Here is an 18,923-nt window from a genome sequence, read left to right as displayed (position 1 = left end):
CACTACTGCTAAATTGAAAACAAAATTAAGTACATTGGTTGAAATTATCAATGCCAAAAGCTCTAAACTTCATCTGCTGAAAACTATTGGAGAATACACGCCTGGATATGCCTATGGGACTGTCAAGACTCACAAGCCAGGGAACCTGCTTCTTTTGATCATCAGCAAGATATCCACACCCACATATTGGCTGACTAAATGAATGACCCAACACACTACTGACACGTGCGCTTTCAGTCTTAATTATCTGAAAGAAATTTAAGTTTATTGTGTACCCAACACTGATCCTGTGAGTGGTAGTTTATTGTGGAGCCCATAATTGTCCTGTGAGCAGTAGTTTATAGTACACCCCCATATTGCTCCTGTGAGAGGTAGTTTATTGTGCATCAAATATTTGTCAGTATTAATTTATTGTGCACCCCTTACTTGTCTTTTGAATGGTAGTCTATTGTGCACCCCATACTTTTCCTGTGAAAGGTATAAAAAAAAGATTAAATAGGGCAAAATGATCTCAGTGAGACCTCGGCTGATGTTATTTGGCATTTGCTTTTACAATTTTCTGTGCACCTTGTATTTTATTAGAATGATACATAGCTAGTAACAAACACTTTTTGCACTACAACTATATTTGACAGTACAGGTATATTTTTGCACATTATGAGGGTACAAGCAAGTCATTTTGGTGTAGCCATACTTCATTTTCAGTATTGGATATTACAGGGTGATAGTAGTGTTGCTGTTTATGATTTTAGATTACACATCTCATAATTGGGTCACATTATCTATCAGAAGCAGAATATGCATACAGTGAAAATTTTCAGATATTGTTAATTTGCAAGCAAATTACTGTATTTCCCATTTTCATGCATCTTTATTTATTCCCATGTGCCTAAATTTTCACCCATTGTAAATTTGCATCCCTATCTTTATCCACACACTTTATATTACATGTTATGTGGTTCCTGATACTTGTAATCACATCATATGCGAGCTGTGACAACATGTCACTGTACTGATTTTATTACTTGCCCCCCATACAAGTGTTTTGATACATTTCATTGTGATAGTCAATAGTTATGCTTGTGCCTTTTTTGTACTCTTCTGCTTACAATAATTTTAATTTAACACACAGTAGTTCTCTACTAATGGCACTCTTTATAATTAGATCAGAGCTACACCAACACCTGATAGTCTACAATATAATATACAGTATTGTCTTAAAGGGTGTTGTTGTGTCTTTAACTTGGTCTTTAAACCTGTGTTGTCTTACAGCCTCGGGCCAAGAAGTACACAAAAATTCCAATCCCAATTGAGCTGCTGGCAGTGGTGGTGGGGACTGGTGGGTCCTACCTTGTCAATCTTGAACACAACTATGATGTGAGGGTAGTTGGCGATATTCCTACTGGGTGAGTATTACAACACTCGTAAACCATAGATGTAGTAGCAGCAGCAGCTGTGGATGTTTGAAGTATCTGCTGCACACAACATGCATAATACATGTCATTTCAGAATCAGTGAACCATATTCTCATATTTACAATGGCAGTCATGTGGCTACTAGTAAAATTTAGGTGGAGAGAATAGGCCTGTTAAGCCCCTGGTCTGCTTGGTACTGTTCGTTCGTGGCATGTCTATCAATACAATCATTTGAATCTCATTCTTTTGACACCAATTATCTAATACTGTACCGTATTCGCTTTGCTCTTCTTTTGGCAACCTGAATATCAAGGACTTTTCAACTATTCTGTAAAATAGACAGTCCTATGAAGCCATACTAATATGTAAATTTCTTTGATGATTACTCATTTGTTTACTAGCCTACCTTCACCATCGCTACCTCCGATAGAACTGCTTCCTCGTGTAGCTGTAGATGCCTTTTTCATAGGCCTGGTGGGCTACACCACCACCTTCTCCATGGCCAAGATCTTCGCCAAGCGACAGGGATACACCGTTGATGCCACTCAGGAACTTTATGCACAGGTAATCTGACACTCGTTCTTGCACTGTGTCAGCTGTTGTATAACAGGCAATTTTTGTGTCAGGCTGTTTAATCTTTAATGTGTTTTGTTCTGCACTACAGTATTTAACATTAATTTAAAGGGCATTTGTAGCCTTGTTAATTAAAGTGGGTAGTGACGGATGTGAGCTGTCAACACCTCTCAATTACAAATCCCAGATTGGAGCTTAATACCATGATGAATTTCTCACTCCTTAGTTAATAATGTCAGAAGTTTGCATCACATACCTGTAGATATTTTCAAGGGATCTTTCATTCTAGTAAAAATATAGTAAATCAGAAACGGGTTAATTGACAAAGTAAAGTATTCAAATATTTTAGGATTTTGCCATAATACTGCTATTACAGGTGCCACTGCTATGGGTGTGATCAGCAGCAACACTCAGAATATCTCCTGACTGAATGACTTGTCATCCACTCCTGCAGGGTATGAGTAACATGTTCGGGTCTTTCTTCTCATGCGGGCCGATGGCTGCATCACTCTCCCGCTCGCTCATCCAGGAGGCTGTGGGCGGGGCCACACTCCTCACTGCACTTATATCCTGTGTCTTCATCATCATCGTCCTTCTCTTCATTGGCCCTCTCTTCGAGACGCTGCCTAATGTAAGCACAAGTCTTCATACAGCTCTGCAAGATTTTGTAAAGTGCACCTCTCCATAAATAACTGTCGTCAAAGACATGAGTAGGAAGTATGTAGCTATTACACAGTTCACTTATTTTATACAGTATATTTATGTTATGTTTCATTCTTATATTATGATAAGGTAGTGGTGCTAGTACAGAGCCACTTCTACTAGTAAAGGGCTAGTGTCACTAGTAGGAAGCTAGTACACCAAAGTAAATAATTATTATAAAAAGGCACTAAAACTATTTAGCACCATCTGTGGTACAGAACAGTAAATACCAAGAAATTACTCAGGATGCCAATATGGAAGTAAAAAACACAAAATTGTGATATCAAAGGTATCGAATGCACAAAGGATTTTACAGTGATAGAGGACTCGGACAACATTTAGAAAACAAAATTTCCGATAATCCTGAAAATCAGGACATTCTATGATAAGGCGTAAGACATTATGATAAGGTTGTATGACTTATGACTTAGTTTGTTGTGGGGTTGCATCCTGGGAGGGGTCAGTAATTCGACCTGGAGGGGGGGGGGGGTGTCAATTTCATACACTTTAGGGTCAATATAAGCCTAAAGTGTATGAATACACTCTGGCTTCCTGTGCCCCGACACAAGGAATTATATTATTCATAAAATTCTGTTTCAACAAGTTGTTTTCTGCAAGTGCAAAAGTAAAAAATTAGAGTGGAGATCAATGTTGATGTATTTGTGTTCCGCAGTGCGTGCTGTCATCCATTATCTTGGTGTCGCTGAAGGGGCTCTTCATGCAGTTCCAAGATTTGTTCACCCTTTGGGCTGTGTCCCACCTGGATGCTCTCATTTGGGCCATCACATTCACTGTGTGTGTCATCGTTGACATAGACTATGGGCTGATGGCGGGCATGGGAGGTTCCCTTCTGGTTCTTCTAGCCCGTTCCCAGCGCCCGCCCACTGCCCGTCTTGGCCATGTCCCTCATACTGATGTATATCTTGATATTGCAAAGTACCAACTGGTAAGTTGAGAATTTGTTTAAAAAATACAAAGTTTTGGGAGATCATGTTATTTTTCAAGTTAAACAAAATTACATATACCGATTACGTAACTATTTTTCAAATGTATATATAGCAGTAAACAATTTAATAGAATATGTTATTCAACACCTAGAGCCAAGAGGTTTGATACTGTTACACAAGAGAAGATACATAGTATTAGAGGTGACATCTCGAATGTAATCAAGGCATAGACACCATAATAAATTAAAAGATTGAGCATAAATTTAATAAAATTTGAATGAGAAACATTTAGAATAAATACATGAATTAAAAATACAGTACAGTAGTCACAAGTCTAATTCTCCTGGGTTCTGTCCTGGGACTCTATTGCCCACGATAGAGATAAATGATCTAGATATGAGGTGAACAAATCTACTAATACATCTGAGGCAAGAACATTTTGTTGCAGAGTTACTGACCCATGTGAGGCAGGTCTAATTTAGGCAACACTAAATCATTGTTACTCCTTTGTGTCCTATTTTTAAAACTAATCAATGTATTTCCAGCTAATATATTTTCATCTATAACACTAATTCGCAGTTTTATCTACTTCTCTTCAACTCAGTTGCCTTATCTTTACCTATATCCTTTTTAATGTAAATTTATTGTACAAATTCTATCTTTATAGTTTCAACATTCTTGATTGACTGCCTGCCTGTGAGCCCAATGCTGTTCGGTCATAAGCCAATCACTGGCCTCACTGTGCCAGTTTCACCTGGTGTTTTGAGCGACAGTTGTAGTGTTTAGAGTAATGCTACACTGTCCTTGTAAGAAAGTTTTTAAATCTTGGAAATTAACTTTGTCATTAACTGCATAGTGCAATGAGTATGGTACTTGTACACATCCTTATTAACAGATATTGATGTCCTGACTTGTACTTGGATAATGAATCCATAAAGTTAATGAGGACCAAAGAGGGAATTGACTTAAAGGAACTCTGGTTGTGGGGTAACCACGCAGGCTGGGAAGACATTGGGTATCTGTTGCTCCAGCAGCTCTGTCGAGTTCCCGGCTAAATATTTAATAGACAATAATTATTACTCTGGCAAGGCACCTCATACAGCATCATTACCATTTCAAGTGATCAAGAATTGCCACCACAAAATGTCCTGCACAGATAGGTGAATGATGAATAAATTTTAAGGAAAGCAGCAGTCACCCATCCTCAAAACGTTTTAAGAAATATTAATTGAAATGTTTATTCTTTCTATTTTTTCCTCTTCAGAGGCAGGTACAGGAACAGATGACTGCTGACTTCTTTTAGCAGGCTGAGAGCATTCCCATCCCATAGCTCATGGTAGGCCTTGACCACTAGTTTTCCTGGAACACGACCCACTAATTGTTTAACAACCAGGTACCAAATCACTTCTGGGTGAACAGAGGTGTTCAGTTAAGGATTGTGCCTAGTCAATCCTCCTCAGTCAGGATATGAACCTAAGCCAAATCTCTCTTCTTTCTCCTTTCTTATGAAATGCTATTTCTCCCTTTATTCCATCTGTTTCATATTCAAGCCCTTGGTGTGTATGTACTGGCTCTTGGAGTATGTTTCATAAGTGTTAAAATTATTATATTAAAGCTATTATTATTATTGCTACTAACTACAGTACATAAAATTATTTTACACTTCAAGTAACTTGTTTGTCTATCTCTATTCCCACCTTCCTGTGGGTTGGATAGGCGGTGGAGGTAGCAGGTGTGAGCATCTTCCAGTTTGGTGGGGCGTTGCATTTTGCTAATGCAGAGTACTTTCGCTCCAAGTTGCTGTCAGTGAGTGGGGTGGATCTGGATGCCCTTAAAACTGCCAGAATGGAGCTTCAAGAGCAGCCTGATGGTTCCCACACAACCAAGCAGCCTCTTACAGTAAGTGACCCTGGTTGTGCCCTTGCTTTTATAATCTCGTGCTCTTGCACAAGTATTATCTTACTTGTGTTCAGACCAAATTTTGCTTTTCGCATCTGATCAAAATTATCCCTCTTCTCACTACCTCATTGTATTCCACATACAGTACACTTTAATGCTAATTCATGCTGGTTCTTTCCCTCTCCTATCTTTTGCTTTCTACTTCATTCTCTCTTTCACTTTCTCTTATTGTATTTTCTGTGAGTCAATATTTCCATGGACTGATTGAGTTAAATCAATAAAATTTATTTCTTTTTGACTCAATATTCAGTCTTAAAAGTCCCCCATTATGTTTTAAGACCATTACAGGAAACATGTAACAAATATTTATTTTAATTTAATGATGTAGTACAGGGTATTTAACAAATTCATAAAGGAAACCTGACACACCTACAAATATTTCGGTTTGAGACTAGCCAGTGCTTAGTGCTATGGAAATACCATTAACAGCCAGATGACTGACAATTCACTGTGTGTTTTATGCTCCACAAAAACTAGTGTGTTGCCCAAGTTTGAGATTCTACCTTCAGCCAGATCCCGAGGAAACGACTGCCAGCAGGGGGCCAGTGACCAACAGCGAGACCCAGGAGACGCTGGACGTTGAACTACAGCAGACACCAGCAGACAGAGAGTTGCCGGATGCTGAGTTACATCAGGCTCAAGGCGACAGGGAGACAATGGATACCGAGTTACAGCAAACGCCAGCAGACAGGGACACTACAAATCTTACCTCCACATTTCTTACCCTCCCAGTATGTTAGAATTTAATTGTTCTATTTTAAATCAAATAATGCATGAAATTGACTAAAATTAGGGAGATTTTTTTATATTCTTCTAAAATTTCAAGACACTTTCTCTGGAGTTTTACATCACAATTTACTCAGTACAAATTCAAGAATTGTGATTATACAGGAGCTCATAAAAATTTTAATTTGTAAATATGTACTGTGCATGACTGAAATGCTGAAAAGCCCAAAGCAACACAAATATTATTGTTTTGAGCATTGTGGTAAAAGGTCACATACTTCAAAGATAGTTGCAGCAGTCTTGAGTAAAAGGTGCATTATAACATTCTTAAAAAGTAGAAAGTAGTTCCTCTCTTTCCTGAAGAATATCCTTTGGATGAGCCAAGGCTATGTATATCAATGAATAAAAATGGTCTCAGGCAAATAGGTACCCGGGAGTACGACAACTGTTGTGGGTTGCATCCTGAGCAAGGCCAGTTGTTGGCATAAGGGGATCTTGCTAAGCCTAACAAGCTTCATGTCTCTAACAGTGGGAAAATATATATTATCCATGTTAATGGCTTTGCAAAAATGTCCCACTTAATCACCGACATCTATACATACACATGTGCACTAGTAGGGGTACTTGCTGGTACCTGGGGGTCTCTGTCCATTCATCTCTTTCTCTCCCCCTCCCTCCGTCTCTCCATTTATCCCTCCCTCCCAGTAGGCAAAACATGCTCGAGCAGCATTGACTTATTATCAGTGTTGAATTGCCGAAACGCTTTGCGTAATAGTAGCTTTAGGCATTGTATGTACTAGCTCTGTCTATAAATCTTATCAATTTTTGTAAAACCTCTTGTGTGTATGTACTTTACCTGAATAAACATTTATTATTATTTATTTAATTAACATTGAATCAACAATGATATCAGCTGAGAAATACATCTAGCTTATTTTGCATGTCCCCAGCCACAAAACTCTTTTTCAAAAGGTAGCAGGATCATACCCAAGTAAATGAAAACCTTGCCGACTTAAAACGAAAACAAACCATAGAATTTGGTTTGAAACATCCTCAATAGCTTTCCCAAGGCTTTAACTATTTCTTGTAATACTTACCAAGTCCATCTGCAAAAATCTGCGGAAAAACCACATTTGAAAAACAGAGAATGCTTAACGCGTTTTCAACTAATTCGCCTTCATCAGAGCAAAGTAGAATGAACTTTGTTCAGTTGAACTTCATGAACTTCATTCTACTTTGATCTGATGAAGGCGAATTAGCCAAAAACGCGTTAAGCATTCTCTATTTTTTCAAATGTGGTTTTACTGCATATATATATATATATATATATATATATATATATATATATATATATATATATATATATATATATATATATACATACATACATACACATCTCAGAGAGAAAGAGAGAGAGAAGGGAAAAGGATGGATAGAGATGGAAAGAAAGGAGGGGAAACAAACATATGAAGTTAACTTTTTAAAAATTGAAATTCAAATATTGTACTAAATTAACATCCGTCTTTTGTCAAGGTTGCTCTATACAGTAGTCATACTGGCTTATCACTTTATTTTGCTCATCGTTTTTAATGGGGTTGTTTGATTTATTAAGGCCATCATTCTGCAAATAATAATATAAACACAAAACAGTATTGCCAACACAGTAACATCATGTTGTTGACTGTCTCTGTTAAGACTGTGGAGTGGGTGGTAGTGGAGATGAGCGGAGTGACCTACGTGGACACTACCGGCGCCAAGATGCTCACTCACCTCCACAAGGAACTAAGGAACGTTGGCATCACTCTCTGTCTTGCAGCTGTCCCGGGTGAGTCCCCAAGGACAGTGTCCTTTTCTCTCTAACTACTGTCTTGGGTCAGTTCCCATATGTCCTTATCTGTCTAGCCACTGTCCCAGGCTGAGCCTCCATGTGTCCTTATCTGTCTAGCAGCTGGCCCAGGTGAGTCCTCATTTGTGTCCATATCTAACATAGTTGTCCCAGGAGAGTTCCCAGGTGTCCTCATTTTTCAAACAGCTGTCCTGGGTGAGTTCTATTATGTCCTCTGTCTAGCAGCTGTCCCAGACAAATCCCCATGTATCCTTACCTATACAACATAAGTACTGGTTTGATTTTTTCTTATAGTCTCTCAAATGTTCATTTACTGTTTCCTGCATGACTGATTTCATATACTGTACTGTATATAAAAGGCTGCCTGATCTGCAATATGAATAGTGCACCAGAAAGTGACCTGGGCTTACCTTAATGCTACACCTGGTTTCCAATTTGCTTATTAACGCACAATTTTGTTACGGGGAAATATTTTGTTAGATCAGTTGCAAAAAATAACATACAAGTACCTACAAGCCTTGAAATATCAAAATAATATGCACTTGGAAAGACTTCTACAGTCAATCCTTAGACCATTGATACAGTATAATAAATTTGGAGCCCACGTGGCCAATAAAGTTAAAATTACATTCATACATGCCAAATGTTTTGCATTATATTGTATATGAATTGACAGATACAAGAAAATCAACATAAAATTAATTTTTCTTTCAGAGCGGGTGCAGGAAAGTCTTGCGAGGTGTGGAACACTGGACGTCATCACCCGGGACTTGCTCTTCCACTCAACCCATGATGCAGTGACAGTTATTACCCACACCCAGCTCCACCTTCCCCCTATGTCTGCTACGCACCTCTAGCCCAGCTCCACCTCCCCTCCCCTCCATGTCACTTGTTGCCCAGCTCTACCTTCCCTGTGCCACTTCTTGCCCAGCTCTACATTCCCTGTGCCACTTCTTGCCCAGCTCTACATTCCCTGTGTCACTTCTTGCCCAGCATCACTTCCTATATGTAGCTTCCATGCTATGAAAATAGCACTGCTCTGTTAAGAATACCAACAGTATTCCATCCAAAAGACAACAAGACAAGCAAAATTCTCATCAAAAATGATTACTAAAAATAAAAAAACATGAAATAGATTTGTCTTGGCAGACATTTCAGGAAACTTTTGAAGTGCAAAGATTTTACCTAACGTTTTAACTTATATAAACTGCATGGTTAATTTAGCTCGACAAGCTGAATCACAGGCAGCAAATTTTGGTTTTAAATTTTGTGTAGAGGACAAAATTTGAAAAGGCTTAGAAAATGAAATGACTGTTTTGTACATTAAACATAAAAGCTTAAATTCCTTACACTTAAATCCTTAAATTCCTCTCTCTCTCTTCCCATCATGGAATCGTACATATTGCATCAGACATTTGGTCACACCCTCCATCTCTAATAGGGTATCAGCGAAGAATGCACACTGAACCTGCTTTACAGATTTACTCACCAAAGAAGTTGCAGTGCAAGAAGTGTGCTACTAGCTATCATTAAAATAAATTTAGAGTGTGCAGATGAATTGTAAAAGCTGGATAAAAGAGGATAAAAATATATCCCCTAAAGTCTGATTAATTAAGACCTTTTGTGATTTCTGCAATCCTTTTGCACTACTGCTCACAGATTAAGTATGGGGGTGCACAATAATCTAACCACTGCTGGCAGCAGCAATACTAAAAAAGGGAGCACTGTATAGTGGGCTATGAGCTAGGCAGACATGAGTGGGATGCAGACAATACTGTTTTAAACCTGTCAGTCATTGCTGCTCTGATATGGGCTGACTTGCCCCCCTTTACCCACAAGTGAATGATGACTACTCTGCAAAGAGGGGAAAATGGGTCATGTAAACAAAATTAGGAAGTCCTTTAGTGCAGTAGTTAGGGTAATTGGCTGACAACCAATTGGACCTGATTTTGACTAGTGAGCAAAGCAAGCCATTGGGCATGTTTCCTTACACCTGATGCCTCTGTTAACCTAGCAGTAAATAGGTACCTGGGAGCCAGGCAAGTCTTATAGGTTGCATCACGGGAAAGGTCCTGTCCCTGACAAAAATCAAGTACTGTAGGCAATAATTGTGCAAATGTTGCAACAATACTCACTAACCATGAGTGAAGAAAATAGTAAACCAAGAAAATTAAGTTGCTCAGTAAGAGCTAGACACAATTACTATATCTTAATATATGCAACTAATACATGTAATTAGGCACAGTTTGCAATGTGCTTTCTTTATATAATGCCATAACCAATTTCATGCAATATGCTCTTCTTAGCTAATCAGATTACTTTATATGTACTGAGAGTACATCATCAATGAGGAGGATGCCTCAATGATGCACAATATAAAGCATAGTGAAAATTATACTAAGAACATGCACGGGACAGTATTTTTAGAGGCACTTCCACATCAGAGCTGCATAATGGGCTCCGCAAAACATTTGTGTGTTATATACCCATTGTTAAATGTCCTCATTTTCCTGTGAAATTCTACTGGCCTAGATGGGGTGAGAATAGTCTCATTCCCTTCCTGTAAATATGTAAATTTCTAGTCTGTTGTTCTGAGTGGGGTGTCATGCCTTTATTTTCTATAATCTGAATACAGTATTTTAGTGTAAGTGAGACAGTTATTACCTTAAATTAATTAAGCTCAGTCATATTTAAAATTCAAAATTTGTACAATTAGTTTGCAAGTGATTATGAACATACCAATCATGAAAGATCTGATAAATCATCCACTATAAAAGAAAAAAGACCAGCAGAAAATTGTAGAATTAAAAGCATTAAGAGATCATAGAAAATAAGCTTTAATTGCCTGCTGTCATCAGAGTGGCCATATGTCCTACTGGCAGAAGCACTGGAAACAGTTGATTTGGTCAAAATGAAAGAATTTTCTAACATTAAAAAAAAAAAAAAGACATTCACCAGTGCTTATTATTTAGAAGACTATCAAAAAGCAGTCTTTGGTGTCAATTAGATCATCAAGCCTTAGGCTCTGTAAAATAATTTTTTACAACCGTGAGAAAAGGACGCAATGCTACTCCTATCTGTGAGAACCTAGTGATGATACAGGTATATATATCATCATTCCTGGGAATAGGTCTGTTGACTTTTCAGAAGGCTTATCACTAGACTGAATGACAGGTGGGACCAAAAACAAATTGCAGGAATTACAAGAAGAGCTTTTAGGAAGACCATAACTGTTTGGACATTATTACTCATCAAGAAGTGAAGTCTGGAAGGATCACTAAAGAATATGCATAAAAATCTTACAGAATTTCTGTACATCATTTGTTAAGCTTTTAACCAAATGGTATTGTCTCCTAAACAATAAATAATTTATGGCATTATGCAATACTGTACTAGGTTATTTCCATAATGATAATTTCTCACGTGTTTTAACTTATGCTGATTTAACAAAAATAATGATGAACCTGATAAGATTGTGTGTTTGTGTCTATGTTTAATTAATCTTATTTTCTGTTAGGTTAACGTAAGTTAAAACAAGTGAGAAGTTGTAATTTGGAAGCAACCTTGTATAGTATTGCATAATTCCACAAATTATTTACAGTATTTAATGTTTAGAAGACAATACCAGTTGCTCAAAAGATTAGTGGATGATATAAAGAATTAAGACTTGTATGTACAGTATATAAACCAAAAAATATACCTGTGATTTTATTGTTCATCCATGTCCAGCCAGGAGATGTGGTTTGTACACACACACATTTGTGCCCAAGAGAGAAGAAATATTATAATACAGTATAACCTTTGAGAATATCATGTTTAATGTGGGTTATTTCATTAGTACCACTTATTTATATACGGTATTAAGTATTTGATGTGAGCAATCATGACAGTAATCACTAGTAACTAAAACAGTCAGCTCACAATTTCACAACGATAGCTCACTGTTGAGAGCTCACAACTGGGCGAGAATTAGATGTTTGGGAACACTTCCTTCTGTTCACCTAGCAGTAAATAGGTAGTACAGGAGGCAAAATATGGACTGCATCCTGCAGAATGTCAGCCATTGGCTAGGAGGATCTGGTTGAAGCCTGACAGGCTTCCTGTCTCTAACAATAAGGAACCACGAATAATTATTAAATAGTGGTACCTACCACACCTATTATATTTGAAACTTGTATTCATTTGTGTTTAATGTTGAGATGGATTATTCTTATACTGTCATGTGTACATCTATGTTGATATTATATTTTATTTAGAAAATTATAGTATATGCATTTCATTACCCTTTTTAAATTTACACTGTTGATGTCCCGAATCATAAATTTAAAATGGTAATGCCACTATTTTGTTAGTCTACACATATTTACTGTTAGCAGAATATTCCATTAACAATGAATTTTCAACCAGCCAGTTTATTCATGCTCTTATCAGGGTGCATGAATAAACTGATCTAGAGTGAAGAAAGAATCTCTTCTGCACAACAAATACTGTATACAATAGTCCAAATCTACACACAGAAATAACATTACATGAGAAGGATGTCGCGAATACCCCCGTTGAAGAGCAGAGGTGCAACAGGTACTCTGAGAGAGAACTCTATCATCAGAGGCCCGAGACTGTTCAACACGCTTCCACTACACATAAGGGACATAACTGACCGACCCCTCACAGTGTTCAAGAGAGAACTTGATAAACGATACCTGAACAACCAGGCAGAGTTTTTTTTTTTGAGATATATACAAGAGTTGTTACATTCTTGTAGAGCCACTAGTACGCGTAGCATTTCGGGCAAGTCCTTAATCCTATGGTCCCTGGAATACGATCCCCTGCCGCGAAGAATCGTTTTTTTCATCCAAGTACACATTTTACTGTTGCGTTAAACAGAGGCTACAGTTAAGGATTTGCGCCCAGTAAATCCTCCCCGGCCAGGATACGAACCCATGACATAGCGCTCGCGGAACGCCAGGCGAGTGTCTTACCACTACACCACGGAGACTAGTTGTTGTCGAGTTGTTGAGGCTCAAGGAAATAAGTCGCTGATTGTCTCATGATAATGATGCTTAATACTATCATCAACGAAAGAACATCCTTTCCCTAATGAATCCAAAAATCACCACATCTACGACAGAATCTAAGATGTACACGTACCAAAACATGAAGTAGCAAGCCGTTTTCGTTTTCTTCTTTCAAGAACGTGCAGTTTGCGTGAAGGTTCTCGCCACGTTCATAAGTTTAGTTCTTATTTACTGTACTATGTGCAGTTTGCACGAAGGGTTTATCCTCCCGCTGGTTTAGTTTCTTCTTCTTCTTGATAGTAGGTGCAGGTTGCATGAAGGTTTTTGTCCTCCCGATGACTGCACGGGTCAGATTCCATTAAGGTTCGGAACATCTCCGGAGGAGTCGAGGCGATTGTGTGTTTTGATGTGTGGGTCGCTTATATTACTACACCATAATCATCAAAGAAAACCGCGATGTAATCAGGACCGGGATTCACGAAGCAGTTACGCAAGCACTTACGAACCTGTACATCTTTTCTCAATCTTTGGCGACTTTGGTTACAATTATTAGACAGTTAATGAACTCCAAAGCACCAGGAAGCTGTTTATAACAATAACAACAGTTGATTGGCAAGTTTTCATGCTTGTAAACTGTTTAATAAATGTAACCAAAGCCGTCAAAGATTGAGGAAAGATGTACACATTCGTAAGTGCTTGCGTAATTGCTTTGTGAATCTGGCCCCTGTTTAATTTTTTCATATAGAATAAGGTAGCAGCACATTGCTGTGTATACCTAAGCTTGTTAATTTAATTAAAAAAATTGCACTATTATTATTATTATTATTATTGTTTTATTCGTAAAATATGCATACATAAGAGTACAATTTTTTCTCATTTTATTAACACGCTTAGGTATGCACAGCAGTGTGCTGCTACCTTATTCTATATGAAAGATTACACAGTGTATATTAAACATTAGCTCTAAGTTCATCTAATATTCCCATCTCACAGGATACATGGAATCAGGGGAAAAAACACCTGCCTCAATACAAAAACAAATTTGCTATAAAAACAAATTTAATAACAAAAACAAAACTTTTATATCCCAGTCTAACTTAATCTGTGTAAACACTCTATGCAAATAAAGGGACCCAGCATATGGAACTCACTCCCTAATGAGTTGAAAAACTGTCCAACTTTTGGTGTTTTGGTGTGTATAGTGTATAGTATTGGACCCACACACCTGACACACCCGTGCCGTGCCGTTCCGGAAGCTATTCAAAAACAAAAACAAAAAGTACCTAATTTCATCTTCATAGTTTCCTACCTAGTGCATTAACTCACACTGTATCTAGTGTTACCCAATCCCCCAATATACGTACCTAAGCCATATAACTTTACCATTGTAATCTTTGAGATCATCTGATATCAAAGATATCATCTTTGCCCCTCAAACCTCTGTCTCTTGTGTTACCAGTTTTTTTCTTTTCACTAGTTGGCCTCAGTTACAGCTTTTTCTTTCTTTATTTATTTTCCTTCCTGTTTTTCTAACTTGTTCTTATTTATACTTTTTCCTATTATTTTTCCTTTTTTCCCTTACTTCTTACCTTTCCTTTACCTGATTCCCTTATTCTTTTTCTTTTATCTTATTTTTATCTTTTCCTGTTTCTTGCCTTTCATCTTATTCTTGTTCACCTCTTCTTAATCTTCTAAATATTATTCTTACCTTTCACCTTATTCTTTCCTTTCATCTTATCTTACCTATCATCCTACTCTTACCTTTTTCTTTCTCTTTCTTGCTCCTCACTTTTTGGCATTATTTATTTGTCTCTTCCACTCTTCCCATTACCTAACTCAATAATGGTCCAGGACGAGCCCAATCGTCATCATCTCCTCACTGCCTGATGAGGAGGTCATCATATCATCAGCCACGTTACTGTGACTCATCGTCTGTACGCAGTATAACTAAATATACATATCATATAACGTGGTTACAGAGGTTAGTGATGAGGTTAATGAACACAATCGAGAATTACGGGTTCGAATCCCGAGCGGGACACAAATGATTGGCCACATTTCCTATCACCTAATTCTCTGTTCACCTAGCAGTAAATAGGTACCCGGGAGTTAGTCAACTGCTGTTGGGATGCACCCTTGGGAACGTCAGTAGTTTGAACTTTGGGATGGGTGCGGGTCCTCATTACAACTCTAACATATATACATACACAGGTTCGAATAGGTTCGAATCCTTGTCACGGCCCTTGTGGATTTGTACATACACAGGCTTTTTGTCCCCCGATATGAATTATATTTATTTTAACCGACCTAGACCTCCCCGAACCAACCACTTTTCACCTCTGGCCTCTAATAACTTCCCAGCCAGAGTTCATCACCAGTCTTCATAATACCCGAAGATAGTTCAGTAATTTGGGAACATTATTTAGCGTGTTTGAAATGAGGTGATTAGCGAATTAATTTAGTATGAAGGGAGATACGAGGCCGGGCCGGGTCGGGTCCACCACCACAGAGGACAGAGGCGGCCATGGAGGGAGCAGGGCGTGGAAGAGAGGGGGGAGAGAGAGAGAGAGAGAGAGAGAGAGAGAGAGAGAGAGAGAGAGAGAGAGAGAGAGAGAGAGAGAGAGAGAGAGAGAGAGAGAGAGAGAGAGAGAGAGGGGGGGGGTACGGATGCGATGGAGGAGAAAAGAGGAGAGGGGAAAGCAAAGGATGAAAGGAGAGGGGGGAAGCAGGGGAGAATATGATGGAGGAGAGAATGGGGCCTCACGGGGCCAGCCTGATCATGGCCAGTGATGAGGGTTGCATTCCATATACTGTGATAAATATAATCACATTACCCTGTCCCCGTACGGGTCTGGGTCCACACTACCCGGGAGGGCGGGAGGTGGGAGCTGCCTGGGTGGGAGAAGGGGTGGGAGATGAGAGGTGCCTGGGTGCTCACCTAACACTACTCACCAAACAGTGACTGTGGGACAGCGAGGGTTGGGTTTCTTTGCCTCGCTCACTAGCTTTACTATGCCTCTTGTCTTATAATTTAACTTTAATCTTGGTCGAATTCTTGGTCGAATCTGGCTTAAGGATGTGATGGAAGCTTCAATTACTTCTTTATGCAGAGACGTACGAGGTATTCCTTACGATTTATTTCTTGCGAGGTATTCCGTACGAGGTATTCCGTACGAGGTATTCCGTACGAGGTATTCCGTACGAGATATCCCTTACAAGGTATTCCGTACGAGGTATTCCGTACGAGATATCCCTTACAAGGTATTCCGTACGAGGTATTCCGTACGAGGTATTCCGTACGAGGTATTCCGTACGAGGTATTCCGTACGAGATATCCCTTACAAGGTATTCCGTACGAGGTATTCCGTACGAGGTATTCCATACGAAATATCCCTTACAAGGTATTCCGTACGAGGTATTCCGTACTCACCTAATTGTACTCACCTAATTGTGCTTGCGGGGGTTGAGCTTTGGCTCTTTCGTCCCGCCTCTCAACTGTCAATCAACTGGTGTACCTCCGTACCTCCGTACGAGGTATTCCGTACGAGGTATTCCTTATGAGGAATTCCTTATGAGGTATTCCTTACATTTCTTTGACTTATATGCGTTTCCAGCCTCTACCTATGTCCTCATGTCATACACTCTCGCGATTTAAAGACGTTCTTGTCTACCTTGTCTATTTCCTCCGGTATCTTCAATGTTGTGATCATGTCCTTTCTGTTTTTTCTCTCTTCTAGAGTTGTGACAATTATTTCCATTGGTTATGCTGTAACAAGCATGACGTCACAGTGGTTACGCTGTAACAAGCGTGACGTGACATGCGTCACAGGGATCACACTGTGACGTGGACCTCGTAACCCCCTGACAGTATCCTCAGTGTAATTACACGTGGTATAAAATACACTATACAAGACCAGCGGTATAATTACTTGTATGATTCACTATAAATATGTATACTTATAATAATGGAGATAAACAAAGGATATATATATATATATGTGTGTATGACGTACGCAAAACTATACACCAAATCGTTATACATTTCATTGTATAACAATACTAACTTGGAGGTGACAGTAAGCAAGCTCATAATAATATGACATTCATTATACATAGGTGTATATGTATACACTTATGAATGAGTGTATAAATTGGACCGGCAACATTGATCAAATTGTTAAGCAAAAGGAATAAAAATTTCAAATTAAAATGTTGGATTGAAAAGCTGATCAGTTTCAATTTGGTTCTTAAGCTCATTCATCCAAAGTAAGTTATACAAGGGGTTACCTTCTGTGGTAGCTTGGCTTGACGTCGTCAAGGACGTCTGTGGTAGCTTGGCCTGACGTCGTCGTCCAGGACGTCTGTGGTAGCTTGGTCTGACGTCGTCAAGGACGTCTGTGGTAGCTTGGCCTGATGTCGTCGTCCAGGACGTCTGTGGTAGCTTGGCCTGACGTCGCCGTACAGGACGTCTGTGGTAGCTTGGCCTGACGTCGTCGTCCAGGACGTCTGAGGTAGCTTGGCCTGACGTCGCCGTACAGGACGTCTGTGGTAGCTTGGCCTGACGTCGTCGTCCAGGACGTCTGTGGTAGCTTGGCCTGACGTCGCCGTACAGGACGTCTGTGGTAGCTTGGCCTGACGTCGCCGTCCAGGACGTCTGTGGTAGCTTGGCCTGACGTCTCCCAGACTACTGGAGCCTCGCATCCTTCCAACGCCTTGAGATTACCGCTTCTTCACCTCGTCGTTAATTCAATCTAAAAGTAGTTCTTACATCATTACACCCCTGCTTGTTGCCAGCCCCCACACCCGTCCCCACCTCATTCCACATGATTGGTCGCCCATTTGCAATTCTCAGGTCTAATTGGTCGTCGGGCGGGCCGTTCCCCGAGGCAACTAATCATGACGCGAGCACGATTACAAGCCAGCCAATCACACCCTCGGGAGATCGCCCGCCTGCACCAGATTTAAACTCGCGTCCCAACAATCGTCAGCGCGAACATTAACCGTCAATTTTAGGTGTGAAATAACAATTTGCTCGGCGCAGGAACACATAAAACTATTCTCCCCTGATTCACAGTTCAATCACATCTTAGGAACGCTTGTACGAGCCTCTGAGGAGACCTGAAGCAGGAGGAGGAGGCGATGATGTTGTCTGAATTTAGTACATAAGGTGTGTAGTTCTCACAGATGATGGTTGTGTTCTTCGGGTTAAAATATTCTCGTATTTATATCACCGGTGATGATATTAGTCATTTAGTAATGTAGTTCGTTGCTTAAGAACGAGGGGGGAGTATTTTATATTTATATATGAATTTAAGTTTTATATTTAGGTATTTATATATTTATATTTTAGATTAGAACTGAACGTCCAGGTTGAAATGAGTTGTGATGTTAGTGTGGTTCTTGATGCGTGTCTCTGTTACCCCAATTCCCCCACACCTACCTGGATTGTACCTGGATGGGGTTCTGGGAGTTCTTCTACTCCCCCAAGCCCGGCCCGAGGCCAGGCTTGACTTGTGAGAGCTTGGTCCAACAGGCTGTTGTTTAGAGCGGCCAGCAGGCTCACATATCCACTACAGCCCGGTTGGTCTGGAACTTACTAAAAGTAAATATCCAACTTTTTCTTGAAGACTTCCAATTTTGTTCTCCCTGTCTCTGTATGTCTACCTGTACCTGTCTGTCTGTCTCTCTCTCTCCCTCTCTCCCTCCCTCCCTCTCACACACACACACACTCTGCTGAAGA

At 39.5% G+C, this 18,923-nt stretch overlaps 1 protein-coding gene and 1 long non-coding RNA gene across 2 annotated transcripts in view; one reads left to right on the top strand and one right to left on the bottom strand.

Moving 5' to 3' along the window:
• Positions 1 to 12,433, top strand: part of LOC138352372 (prestin-like) — a 35,942-nt gene extending 23,509 nt beyond the window's left edge. Inside the window, exons 8-15 of the mRNA XM_069304830.1 lie at positions 1,273 to 1,406; positions 1,817 to 1,979; positions 2,443 to 2,619; positions 3,364 to 3,636; positions 5,354 to 5,536; positions 6,106 to 6,327; positions 8,018 to 8,147; positions 8,883 to 12,433. Of these exons, the coding sequence (XP_069160931.1) occupies positions 1,273 to 1,406; positions 1,817 to 1,979; positions 2,443 to 2,619; positions 3,364 to 3,636; positions 5,354 to 5,536; positions 6,106 to 6,327; positions 8,018 to 8,147; positions 8,883 to 9,025 (1,425 nt within the window). The 3' untranslated portion in view covers positions 9,026 to 12,433. The remainder of the gene's footprint in view (positions 1 to 1,272; positions 1,407 to 1,816; positions 1,980 to 2,442; positions 2,620 to 3,363; positions 3,637 to 5,353; positions 5,537 to 6,105; positions 6,328 to 8,017; positions 8,148 to 8,882) is intronic.
• On the bottom strand, positions 497 to 13,632 carry LOC138352373 (uncharacterized). Its single transcript, XR_011222786.1, has 2 exons — positions 13,317 to 13,632; positions 497 to 2,643 (listed from the first exon to the last, which is right to left on the bottom strand). It is a non-coding gene; the product is annotated as an uncharacterized lncRNA (long non-coding RNA).
• Between the last annotated feature and the right edge of the window lie 5,291 nt (positions 13,633 to 18,923).

Source organism: Procambarus clarkii, chromosome 53, assembly GCF_040958095.1.
Source record: "Procambarus clarkii isolate CNS0578487 chromosome 53, FALCON_Pclarkii_2.0, whole genome shotgun sequence".
Classification (NCBI taxonomy): domain Eukaryota; kingdom Metazoa; phylum Arthropoda; class Malacostraca; order Decapoda; family Cambaridae; genus Procambarus; species Procambarus clarkii.
Note: the sequence above shows the minus strand (reverse complement) of the source record. Positions and strands in the feature narration are given on the sequence as shown.